This window comes from Pituophis catenifer, unplaced genomic scaffold (assembly GCF_029215685.1).
Source record: "Pituophis catenifer annectens isolate HBS135680 unplaced genomic scaffold, rPitCat1.0.hap2 SCAF_8, whole genome shotgun sequence".
Lineage (NCBI taxonomy): Eukaryota > Metazoa > Chordata > Lepidosauria > Squamata > Colubridae > Pituophis > Pituophis catenifer.
This window is the reverse complement of record NW_027256888.1, coordinates 44,464,533-44,476,991: the sequence shown is the minus strand read 5'-3', so window position 1 is coordinate 44,476,991 and position 12,459 is coordinate 44,464,533. Positions and strand designations below refer to the sequence as shown.

The window sequence follows — 12,459 nt, the reverse complement described above, 5'->3', positions numbered from 1 at the left end:
CTTTCCCTATATTCTTATTCTCCCTTTCTGTTTTGAAAAGCCTATCTTGAGTGTGGGAGGAACTTTCTATTTATTAATGACCCTCTGCTCAATGCTTCTTGTACACAGAGCAGCCAACTTAAAACATTCCAATTTGAGACTATGGAAAGATATAGCGATAAGAAAAAATCAGTAGAGATTGGTGGGATGTTTGGATAAGACAGGAAAATCAATTTATCAATTCTACCACTTCAGTTAGTTTTTCTCTGGGGTTAATAGCCCTAACACATTTACAATATGATTTACAGTATGTCATTTTTATTTCTCTAGGATGCTCTTGATGAGATGCTCCATATTCTACCTCTTCCTTCTGCTACCATTTAGCTCCTGGATGCAGAAACTACCTACTAGAGATGAAGAACTTTTTCAGATGCAGATCCAGGACAAAACCTTTTTTCATGATTCTTCAGTACTCCCTGATGGAGCAGAGATCAGTAGTTATCTCTTCAGAGGAACACCCAAACGGTATATTGATTCATGTAATGTAAAGATAAGAAGTTATATATACTTGTCTTGCCTCTGTTCTTTCAGTCAGTCTTGATTCCTGGCAACTATATGGGCAAGTCCATTCAATTTTCTCAGCAACACTTGTCATTGCTTTCTTCTTAGGGCTGAGAGAAAGGAACTGGCTCAAGGTCATCTAATGTCAACTTTGTGAGGTAGTCCAGACAGGAAACATAGCCAGATGATCTAATTCTACTTTATTGTAAGATTACTTAAACAGAATCTTGCAAATCTGAAAGTATAGTCCCCTTACAGCACAAGAAGTTAGGGAGTGTTTCTTCTGAGCCTCTTTCTCTGCTCTAGGCTAAATTGCCTTTTATCTGACTGTTCTCTTGGCTGCATCTCTTTGTGCTGTCCCCCAAAGTCACCTCCACATATTATATATTGTGTCTAATGCAGGATAAGTTCACTGTTTTTCATCTGCTACACTTCTTCTTTAGTGATTCCATACAGAGCTCATTTATGAACACTAACTAGCAATCAGAAGACATGAAAACTCCTTAATCTCATAACACATGAACAGACTCAACCATAATTTAAACTGGGAAACTGTAAATTTATTTATTTATTTATTTATTTATTTATTTATTTATTTATTTATTTATTTATTTATTTATTTATTTATTAAATTTTTAAACTGGGAAACTGTAAATTTATTTATTTATTTATTTATTTATTTATTTATTTATTTATTTATTTATTAAATTTTTATACCGCCCCCTCTCCCGAAGGACTTGGGGCGGTGAACAGCCAAGATTAAAAAACATACAATATAAACATTAAAATACATTTAAAACAAAATTAAATCCAAAATGGCTCCCCAATTTAAAACGCCTTACCCATAACCCTATAATTAAAATAAATTTAAAATTTCCACATTAAAAGGGGGAGGATTTAGGCCAGGCCAGCTTGATGAAATAGAAGAGTCTTAAGCGCGCGGCGGAAGGTGCGTAGATCCGGGATCCTCCGTATCTCGGGTGGAGCTCGTTCCAGATCGTAGGTGCCCCCACAGAGAAGGCTCTCCCCCTAGGCGCCGACAGCCGACATTGTTTGGCCGACAGGACCTGGAGGAGCCCCTCTCTATGGGAGCGTACTGGACAGTGGCAGGCTATTGGTGGTAGCAGGTGGTCCCGTAAATAACCAGGTCCTAAGCCATGGAGCGCTTTAAAGGTGGTAACCAGAACCTTGAAGCGCACCCAGAAGACCACCGGGAGCCAGTGCAGCTCGTGCAGGAGAGGTGTTACATGGGAACTCCACGTCGCTCCCATAACCACCCGCGCGGCCGCACTCTGTGCCAGTTGGAGCCTCCGAGTGCACCTCAAGGGGAGCCCCATGTAGAGAGCGTTGCAATAGTCCAGACAAGAGGTAATGAGGGCATGAGTGACTGTGCGTAGGGAGTCCCGATCTAGAAAGGGACGCAACTGGCAGATCAAAATCCTCCCGGTCACGGCCGTCAAGTGCTCTTCTAAAGACAGCCATGAATCCAGGAAGATGCCCAAGTTGCGAGCCCTATCCGTGAGGGCCAATGATTCGCCCCCAATAGTCAGCGATGGCACCAGCTGACTATATCGGGACGTCAGAAACCACAGCCACTCGGTCTTGGATGGGTTGAGCCTGAGCCTGTTCCTCCCCATCCAGATCCGTACGGCCTCCAGGCACTGGGACATCACTTCAAGGGCATTGTTGGGGTGGTCCACATCCCAACAGTGGTCCACATCCCAGGTAAACATCCTAGACCAAGTTGAATCCAAAAAATCCTAAGAATTTCCAGGAAGATTGGCATTCAGACAAATCTGCCATCAATGGGTAAAGGTATAGGGTCTCCTCACACATATGTGTTAGTCGTTCCCGACTCTAGGGGGCAGTGCTCATCTCCATTTCAAAGCCGAAGAGCCTGCACTGTCCGAAGACGTCTCTGTGGTCATGTGGCCGGCATGACTAAACACCAAAGGCACATGGAACGTTGTTACCTTCTCACCCAAAGGTGGTCCCTATTTTTCTACTTGCATTTTTTACGTGCTAGATTGGCAGAAGCTGGGACAAGTAACGGGAGCTCACCCCATTATGCGGCACTAGGGATTCAAACCGCTGAACTGCTGACCTTTCTATCGACAAGCTCAGCCTCTTAGCCACTGAGCCACCACATCCCTTTCTGCCATCAATAGGCACATAGAAATAAACCATATTCATATACCATTCAAAAGAGACAATAAAGAAGCTAAGAATAGGAAACAAGAAGATGAGAATACATAATCTTCAGCAGCCTATAGCCATATAAACACAGATTAACATCAGACAAACAAAATCAAACAAACCAAATCAAGCAGAAAACTATATCCTAATCAAGGATCTACCAAGGACAAACCACATCCCACCAATAATGGCATGGCAAGCTGCATTATGTAAATAGGGAACAAATGCCACAATCCCTTGCAATGATGATGTTCCCTAGTTGGGAATGAAATGAAATGAAATTGCAAGCAAATAACTAAGCTCATAGAGCATCAAGAACCCCACAGTTCAATATATGAGTTCCATATATTCTATTGTCTCTGTGTCCTTAATTTTGCATTGTGAAGAAAGTTACGCTTTTATTCATCTTTTCATAGGTTTTTTTTTGTGGTAGAGGAAGATAATACACCATTTGCAGTTACAGTGACTCCTTGTGACACACCTTTGGAATGGAAACTGAGTTTGCAAGACCTCCCTGAAGAGTCAAGTGGAGAAGGGTCAGGTAAATTACAGTAAAAACCGAACAAAGATTATTAATTTTGTTAAATATGAATAAGCTGACATAGAAAATATACTGAATTCCATCAGCAATTGCTGCTTAAAAAATTAGTAAATAAGAATTAATTTTTAATAATTGAATGATAGATTACATGTTTCCCTACCTTATCAAAAAGTCATTCTACTAGTTTTGCATTAAACAGGCAAAAAATTGGAGATAATTATAAACCAATAGAGGAGGATGTCTTATTTCATCTATTCTTCTCCTGCACTAATCTTAGGTGTAGCTATAATTCTTTACATGTACTCTACATATATAAATATGTACTACTAAAATAAGCAAGCTTTTACATCACATGAGCAGAAAAAGTACAGTTAGTCCTCGACTTTCAACCACAATTTAATCTCAAATTTCTGTTGCTTACTGAGACAGCTGTTAAGTGAGTTTTGTCCCATTTTATGACCTTTCTTGCCACAGTTGTTAAGCACTACAGTTGTTAAGTTAGTAGCACAGTGTTAAGTGAATCTGGATTCTCCATTGACTTTGCTTGTAAGAAGGTCGCAAAAGGGGATCACATGACTCAGGACACTACACCATCATAAATATGAGTCAGTTTTGATCAGTCCGAATTTTGATCACTTGGCCATGAGGATGCTGCATTAGCGGTAAGTGTGAAAAACTCTTTTTTCAGAGCGATTGTAACTTCGAACAGTCACTAAACGAACTGTTGTAAATCAAGGACTAACTGAACAACAAAGTATTCCACCATGCTTCACATGTGGATTATATTCTACAACAGAGCTGCTTGTCTGATAGAGTTTTCCTCTACATATTGGAGCAAAAAAGTTATAATAAGGGGAGTATTATATACCTGCTGCAATATACCTATTGCCAATCTTTCTTTTGTAAAAGGAATGTGTATTTATTATAAATGAAGAACCTTGTATGCCTAGATATCTTAAAACTAATATTTTCAATATATGAAGGTCCCTATTTAGATTTCTCTTTTTACAATAAAAATACAATATTAATGTTTATTTATATAACCCGTAAAAGCTAAACATAAAAAAGAAATGAAACAGTATCAGTTAAACCAATTAAAATATATAAAAATCACAGAATAGTTATATTACAAACAGAGACATCTCTAATTCTAAAGGAATTAAATTAGACTTAGATTATAAAAACTACTTTTATTATAACTAATAAAATAAGAGTAAGCAATATACAAAAAAGTCACGAAAGCCAAGGCCAGTCCAGAAGCTTAAATCCTCAATCTCATTGTACCACTATTTTTCAGATTCCCAAGAAAGTTTTAAACTTAGATTTAAAGGTTAAAAAGTCATCCGTCATCCAAAGATTAACAAAAATGTGTAACAGAAATGCGATTCCCAGGTTGTGGAATTAGATCCTGAAAGGTCCTATAGCTTGAATTTGTTATTGGAATCCTGGGAGAGTCTGAATACTTGATTTTATGGGAATGTAACTGTTCAACAATGAAAATAGGAAATGAAAGCTATTTTCATCACAGTGTCTATAATGCCATGAAAAGTAATTAAACAATAAAATTAATATAACACAGAAAAATGATATCCTAGTTATCGGGGCCTTTGTGCAAGGTAGAGCAGCGACCTCAAGCTGCCTTTTCATGGCAACTTGAAAGGATTTATTATATATAAGCAGTATTTTATATAATGGCATCATTTACCTGTGCAACGTTTGAATTTTTTTATTTATAAAATTAATATGACCATCTATTGCAAAGAAAGTGACTCTGGGCAGCATTAAAAATAAATGTTTCATTGTACATCTTACTATTAATATTATTATTATTACTAGTAATAATAGTAGTAGTATATTTTTAATTTAGAGAATGGTAAACATTTATGAGACTTTCTTCCTCAAATCTATAAATAAAATGCATACAATTCTCCTTCACTTTGGATTGCTGGCACTATTTGTTGTTTTTCCTAATGTCTTTGGCTGTCCTGAATGCTGTAATATGAATCCAATATTATTTATACAATAACTGAATTCTTTGAAAACATGTCCATATGTCATTTTATAATTATGTGTCCACAAAAGTTGATTTTAGCAGTTTAGTTTAGTTTTTCATATAAAGACATCTTTTTCCAAAATGTCTTCTGTTTTTGTTTATAAAGTTCCTCTGCTTTATTATGTTATGAGATGCAAATCATATATTATAAAATACATATATTACAACAGTAATACAGTGGGTACAACAGTATTTGGGTAAACTATAAATTGCTAACTTTATTAATTTAGATTATTTAAACCATTTTTCAGGAACAAGGTTAGTTAACAATTATAGTTACAATGTTAACTATAATTTTGAATGTTAATGAACATAAGGTTGCTCGAATGGAACAACTAAATATGTATTGATAGACTTTTGTGAAATTCATTGCATTATTTTGTAATATAATAAGGTATCTATTTTCAGTTTGATACTTAATACGGAGATCTGCATAGTATTACAGTATTATTTATTGGTAGGGATATGTGTGTGTGTATGTATATATACACACACACACACACACACATATATATGTATGAATATAATATAATACATATATAATGTATTATATACATACATATTATATATATATATATATTTCATATTCATATATATGAAAAACAATGAGAACAAAGACAAAAAAAGTTAAAGCTACTTAGGAAAACAATAACGTCCCTCATCTTTGCATTCCAATTGATCTGCAATATTTTGTGATGGTATGTGAGAATGACCTGAGGAACAAGGGAAAAAAATGTTGCAGATGAAATGATCAGACAGTGGAGGAGAGACAGCCAAGTGGCTTAACTGTCAGAGAAAGAAGCTTTCTTTAATTGATTAGGAAATTAAAAGTAGCAGCAGGAAATTTATAACTTCCAGACTTGAACATTTCTTTTAATGCAGCTTTACAGTAAAGTAGAATTAGTTCATCTAATCATATTTTCTGTCTGGTTTTCTTAGGAGGCCAGCACATTTAGACCTTCCCTTTAGAAACCGTACTGTGTTTTGTGTTTACTTAGTTTCCAAATCTGTCATTTTTGTCTCTTTTAGGTGAACCGGAGCCACTTGAACAACAGAATCAGCAGATTATTCGTGAAGAAGACACAGAGCTATTTTCATACAGAGGAAATGATGTTGAGTATTTTGTATCTTCTACTTCACCTTCTGGGTTATACCAGTTAGAACTCTGGTCAACAGAAAAGGATACAAACTTTAAAGTCTATGCTAGTACAACTCCAGAGTCAGATCAACCATATCCTGAACTACCTTATGATCCAAGAGTTGATGTCACTTCTCTTGGTCATACAACTGTCAGTTTGGCATGGAAACCTAGCCCTACAGCTTCAGTATTGAAACAGCCAATACAATATTGTGTAGTCATTAATAAAGAACACAATTTCAAAAGTCTCTGTGCTGTTGAGACTAAACAGACTGCTGATGATACATTTATGAAGGCTCCTAAACCTGGTCTGGATTTTAGCCCTTTTGATTTTGCCCATTTTGGATTTTCTTCCAACGGTAATTCTGGGAAAGAACGCAGCTTCTTAAAGCCAACACCAAAGCTTTATTCAAAACTTTATTCAAAGCCTAAGGTTGATCTGGAAAAGATATGCATTGGAAACAAGAATATATTTACTGTATCTGAACTGAAACCTGGTACGCAGTACTATTTTGATATATTTGCTGTAAATGTCAATACAAATATGAGTACTGCCTATGTTGGTACTTTTGCAAGAACTAAAGAAGAGGCCAAACAGAAGACAGTTGATTTAAAAGATGGGAAGATTATAGATGTATTTGTCAAGAGAAAAGGCACCAAATTTTTGCGGTTTGCTCCTGTTTCGTCACATCAAAAAGTTACATTTTTTGTTCACTCATGTCTCAATGCCATACAAATGCAAATTAAAAGAGATGGAAAACTTCTGTTGTCTCAAAATGTTGAGGGTGTCCATCAGTTTCAACTTAGGGGAAAGCCAAAAGCCAAATACCTCATTCGACTGAAAGGAAATAAGAAGGGAGCTTCCATATTGAAGTTTTTAGCCACAACAAGGCCCAATAAGCAGTCATTTCCATCTCTTCCTGAAGATACAAGAATTAAAGCCTTTGATAAACTTCGCACATGTTCCTCAGTCACAGTGGCATGGCTAGGTACACAAGAAAGAAACAAGTTTTGCATCTACAAGAAAGAAGTAGATGATGATTATAATGAGGAGAAAAAGAAAAGAGAACAAAATCAGTGTCTGGGACCAGACTTGAGAAAAAAATCAGAAAAAGTCCTCTGTAAGTATTTTCACAGTCAAAACCTACAAAAAGCAGTTACCACAGAGACAATTAAAGGTCTAAAGCCTGGCAAATCCTATGTTCTGGATGTTTATGTCATAGGACATGGTGGGTATTCAGTCAAATATCAAAGCAAATTAGTGAAAACAAGAAAATTCTGTTAGGGATCTTTTACATAAAAATCAGCAGAACCTTACTGGATCAACTAACATGCAGAATAGAAGTTGTAAACTGTATTGGTATTATGTATAGGAGATATTAACATCTATATTTATGTTTACAGAAAGACTGAGACTAGTGCTCTTCGTTGGTATCTGACGGTTGCATTATCATGCATCTGGTGGTCTATGTTTGATGATCAGTAAATAATCAAGATAGCAGGGAATATTGATGAACCTGCCCTTTTTGCTTCCGTATTGCATGAAGTGCTTCTAAATTATTTTATCACATCAAAGGCTGGCACAAATCATTCAGTATATATTAGTCATAGGCAAAGACAAGAACCAAAACTTCTATCCAATCTCTTTTCATAGACTACGGTTTATGTAAATTATTTTACTGTCTTGTTTAATATGTCTATGTTTCTATGTTGTAAACTATGAAAAATCTTTTCCTGTTAAAAGCATAGATCTAAATTAAATATTAACTGGGATTTCCAGTTTTATTGTTAATATAAATTCCTATCTGAACTAATTTTAAATGCTTAAAAAGTGTATGTATTTCATGTACAAAATTGTAAGTCATTATATTCCTGTATATAAAATTAAAATATTAGATTATACATTCCTATTCATATTAATGTTTCATATATCTACATAGCCATAGCCATATACATAAATTTGTATAATCCTAAATGTATTTTGACCATCTTTAATTAGTAATTATCTGAACATCATTTAATTGTTAGTATATTTCAAATATTTTTCGATTTGTCAGATCAATCCTTTCATCTCTATAGAAACAATAAGATAATCTACTTGTGCTTAAAATGAAAGAAACTGATACGTATGCCTTTTTCTTTTAATTCATGCTAATAGCTGGGCCTATCATATAGTAAGCAAAATCCAATGCATAATCAGGCTTTCTTACTTTTTACTGATTCCTATATATATATTTACATCATCATAATTTTATTTTGGATTATACCATGTGACCTACATATTGAACACTTTAGAGATACAAATGAAAGAAAGGCAAATATGGATTATTAATAATGTTTATTTTCTGCATTTTCATAGAAATCAGATTAAAAGTTAGATCTTCATCAAGCAGTTCCTTTTTTGTTTTCATTTGTTTTCTGAAAACAAAGCAATCATAGCAATTGTTGTCAAAGTATTTTTTAAAACAGCATAACATTAGAATTTACCCAGACATCTCTAGCTTTAAAATTTGAAGGCAGAATTGAATGAAATATATAGAAAGGTAATATTTTGTCTAGTGGCAGATAAAATCTGCAAAAGATGCAAAGCTGATTACAATAAAGAATAATGTGGGTATAGGTGTGAAAACACTTTTCTAGCCAATTAGCCAATTCCTGGCCAATGGGCAGGACTGTCTTTGTAACAATACAAAAATGAATATACGTGTGCATATACATTGTGTGTGTGCATGCGTGTGTTACACTTGTAACTTTCTAAGGATCTAGTTTCCCTTTTTTTCAGAGAGTTTGGGTATCTCCTGCTTTTACTCTCAGAGCAGAAAGTCCAACTCATTATGGTACTTTAATTATATAGCCACTTTTTTGGAGATGAGCAGAAGCAAAATGGGCAGACAAAGAATTGGCAAGAAATGGCAAGAAAAATTATACGTTTTCTTTGTGATATTTTTGTTTTGTTTTGTTTTGTTTTTATTTGATTTATATGCCGCCCTTCTCCGGAGACTCAGGGCGGCTTACAATGCGTTAAGCAATAGCCTTCATTCTTTTGTATATTTTATACAAAGTCAGCTTATTGCCCCCACAAACTGGGTCCTCATTTCACCTACCTTAGAAAGGATGGAAGGCTGAGTCAACCTTGAGCCTTGGAGAGATTCGAACCAGCAGAAATTGCAGGCAGCTGTGTTAATAACAGGGTGCACTAAACCACTGTACTATATGTCCTCTTTAATGCAGGCAGGACCAGAACTGGGAAAAGCAAAGTCTGGGCTCAGCAGATTGCAACTATATTCCTATTTCATGGAGCTTTGGCAGTTCACTCTATAAAAAAAACTGTTTAACAATATCCATTCACCACCCTACTCCATGGTTTTCAGACTCCCTATTTTTCTGGCAATCAAAATGTTGATACGATGGGAAGCTGTGTTAGAGAAGCACTTTGTAAAGCATGTAAATAAAAGCAGTTGACATTTCCAACAACTTCTTGTCTGGTTGTGAAACCATAGTCTGTAATTTTGCAGCTGGATCATTTTTCCAAATACACAAATTCTCATTTGAGTACAGTTAAACTTGTTTCTGAAATATTTCAGTAGATAGCTGTATGGTTAACATTGTGTTTGATTCATTTTATACTTCCAGATGACTGAGGATAGTGCATATTATTCAGTCATATTAAAATTAAATATCACAGACTTTACAGTATATCACATGTTCAGAATCTTTGTGACATAGGTTTGGTAGGTATCTATGCAAGAAAGGTTGGAACATTATTTTAACTCCAAATTTAATATAATAAGGGATCTGTTCAGCTCTAAATGCAGATTAAAAGATCAATGGAAGTAAATGAGAATATGCAACAATGCCTTCTATTTCTTTCATTGTCCTTGTGGACACCTATGTTTGGCCTGAATCTAAGACTGGAGCAAAACTATAACAAAAAATTAAATGCATATGCCATCTGATGTCCAGTGACTGAATATTTATGGATGGAATGACATTTCTCATAGCTTTTACAACTCTGTCAAACTTCTCAACTCTTTTGAATAGAGACAAAAAATGATTTAAAATTACACATTCACTGTAATATATAGCTTGACCTCTTAGGTAAACAAGTAACATTTGTAAACTAGTGGGTTCACTTGGAAATTTGAGAGTACCATGAACCCTTATTAAATTAAAGGAATTGAGATTATACCTATTCACATAATGGTAGCTTTAGCCACAAACCTAATTCCAAACTATTTATTAAAATGTATGTTTTTGCCTTTTTAACCTTACACAATGTTCTGTTTAAAAATGTACAAAATGTGGAATGTATTTTGTTTCAAGTTTGGAACAAAATAGATTCATTTGAAACTTTTCATCAAGAAGGATTGAATTGGCTGTGTTCTGATGGAACAATCCTCAAAATAGCTTCAGTGTCTTGTTTTGACCTTGAAACAAAATTTTCCAAATGTACACATTTTGTTTGGAGGCTGTAATATTCAAAATGATAATTGTGATTTAAAAAGTACATTTGAAACTTGCATTACTTATATATTTATCTGAACACTGTTCTCTCTATTTCCCACCAGCTCCATCTATACAGTGGCAGCATTCTTAACAGTTTTCCGTTAAAATGCAAAAAGAATTTCATGGGGTTTTCCAAGAAAATATATTATAAACCTTAGCATGTTAATATTAACAGAAGGTCCATCTACCGGTATGGAAATTTAATAAGGACAGAAATATGTCTTAGGAATTAAGTTCATTTATGTATGCTTTCATTAATTTCATATGTTCATGGTGTTGTTATTTGGGATAAGCAAGACAAAGAGTAAAAAAATAGTGAAGTAAAGATTGAAAGGAAGAAAAAGAAATATAGCTAAATTTAGTCTACAGCAATACTAATCATTAAACTCCTCCAGATTTTTCTATCCTTGCGAGCCACTGTGACTTTAAATATACCAATACACCAATGTATTCATTACCTTTACAAATTACAATTTATTCATTGCTTATTTTTTTCTTTAAATATTTGCCTCTTTTGTTTTAGTATTAATTCCATAGAACCATCACTTTCTTGGATGGTCAATTATTATTCATATGAACCTTCATTTGAATCGGTACATTCCTATATTTTACTTTTTGTTAATTGATCTTCAGTCTCACTGCATGACTGAATTCTACCTCAATGTACTTCTTTTGTACTGTAACTCATTCAGTATGCATAAATTCCTGATTGTATTTTTGTTCTACTGCACAGTTCTTAAATATCTATTCATAATTAATTAAACTTACTTTAAAATTTCTCTCTACATACTGAAATCTTATTTCCATATAAACAAAGAAACAACAAAATGGGAAAAAGCACTCTCTCATACATAACCACTTTCTTTCATTCACTTTCATTCATTGTTTTTGAATGATTAATGTGAAAAATCCTTGTGGTTAGCATGCTATTCTAATGATTTTATTATAGTTTATATCAATTACAATTGATTATTATTCTGAAACTTATATAGATGTGGTTAAAAGATGACATTCCAAATGTTTAAGGAATTATGGCATATTCAGATGAAGGGTTTGGCATACTCAGACCTTTGTAAATAATCCATGAAACTCAAATCAAAGACGACTTTCTGCCTTACTCCCAAACTAATGTACTTCCTCTGAAGTTGTATTTAATGACCATCCCAAACACACTTGTTCTGCTTTTAAGATTTGTGTTAAGACCTCCACCAGATATTTTAATTTGCTTTAAAATTCTTGTACTGACTCTTCATTTTGAAAAAAATTGATACTCAATGCCACTGGTGTATGTATGTATGTGTGCAAGTGTGTGTGTGTGTGTAGTAGTCCTGATGGATGAGCATCCCCTTAGTATGTAGTTCTATGCATATGGGGAAAAATGTTGTTGAATAATTAAGCCATGTTTTTTATTTCATAAAATTTTATATTCCGATCTATGATTAGGATATGAAATACAAAATAATTACTCTTTTATTAAATAACCCT

At 34.3% G+C, this 12,459-nt stretch overlaps 1 protein-coding gene across 1 annotated transcript; it reads left to right on the top strand.

Moving 5' to 3' along the window:
- The first annotated feature begins 310 nt into the window (after positions 1-310).
- NDNF (neuron derived neurotrophic factor) lies at positions 311-7,753 on the top strand. The gene is made up of 3 exons (XM_070948974.1): positions 311-504; positions 3,153-3,277; positions 6,360-7,753. The coding sequence occupies exons 1-3, from the start codon at positions 311-313 to the stop codon at positions 7,751-7,753; spliced, it is 1,713 nt and encodes a 570-aa protein (XP_070805075.1).
- The last annotated feature ends 4,706 nt before the right edge of the window (positions 7,754-12,459 follow it).

Excerpts from the sequence above, each read along its gene's own strand:
- NDNF (XM_070948974.1), top strand. The coding sequence starts at position 311 with ATGCTCTTGATGAGATGCTCCATATTCTACCTCTTCCTTCTGCTACCA. Across the intron at positions 505-3,152 it reads TTCAGAGGAACACCCAAACG|GTTTTTTTTTGTGGTAGAGG; the intron begins GTATATTGATTC and ends ATCTTTTCATAG. Across the intron at positions 3,278-6,359 it reads GTCAAGTGGAGAAGGGTCAG|GTGAACCGGAGCCACTTGAA; the intron begins GTAAATTACAGT and ends TGTCTCTTTTAG.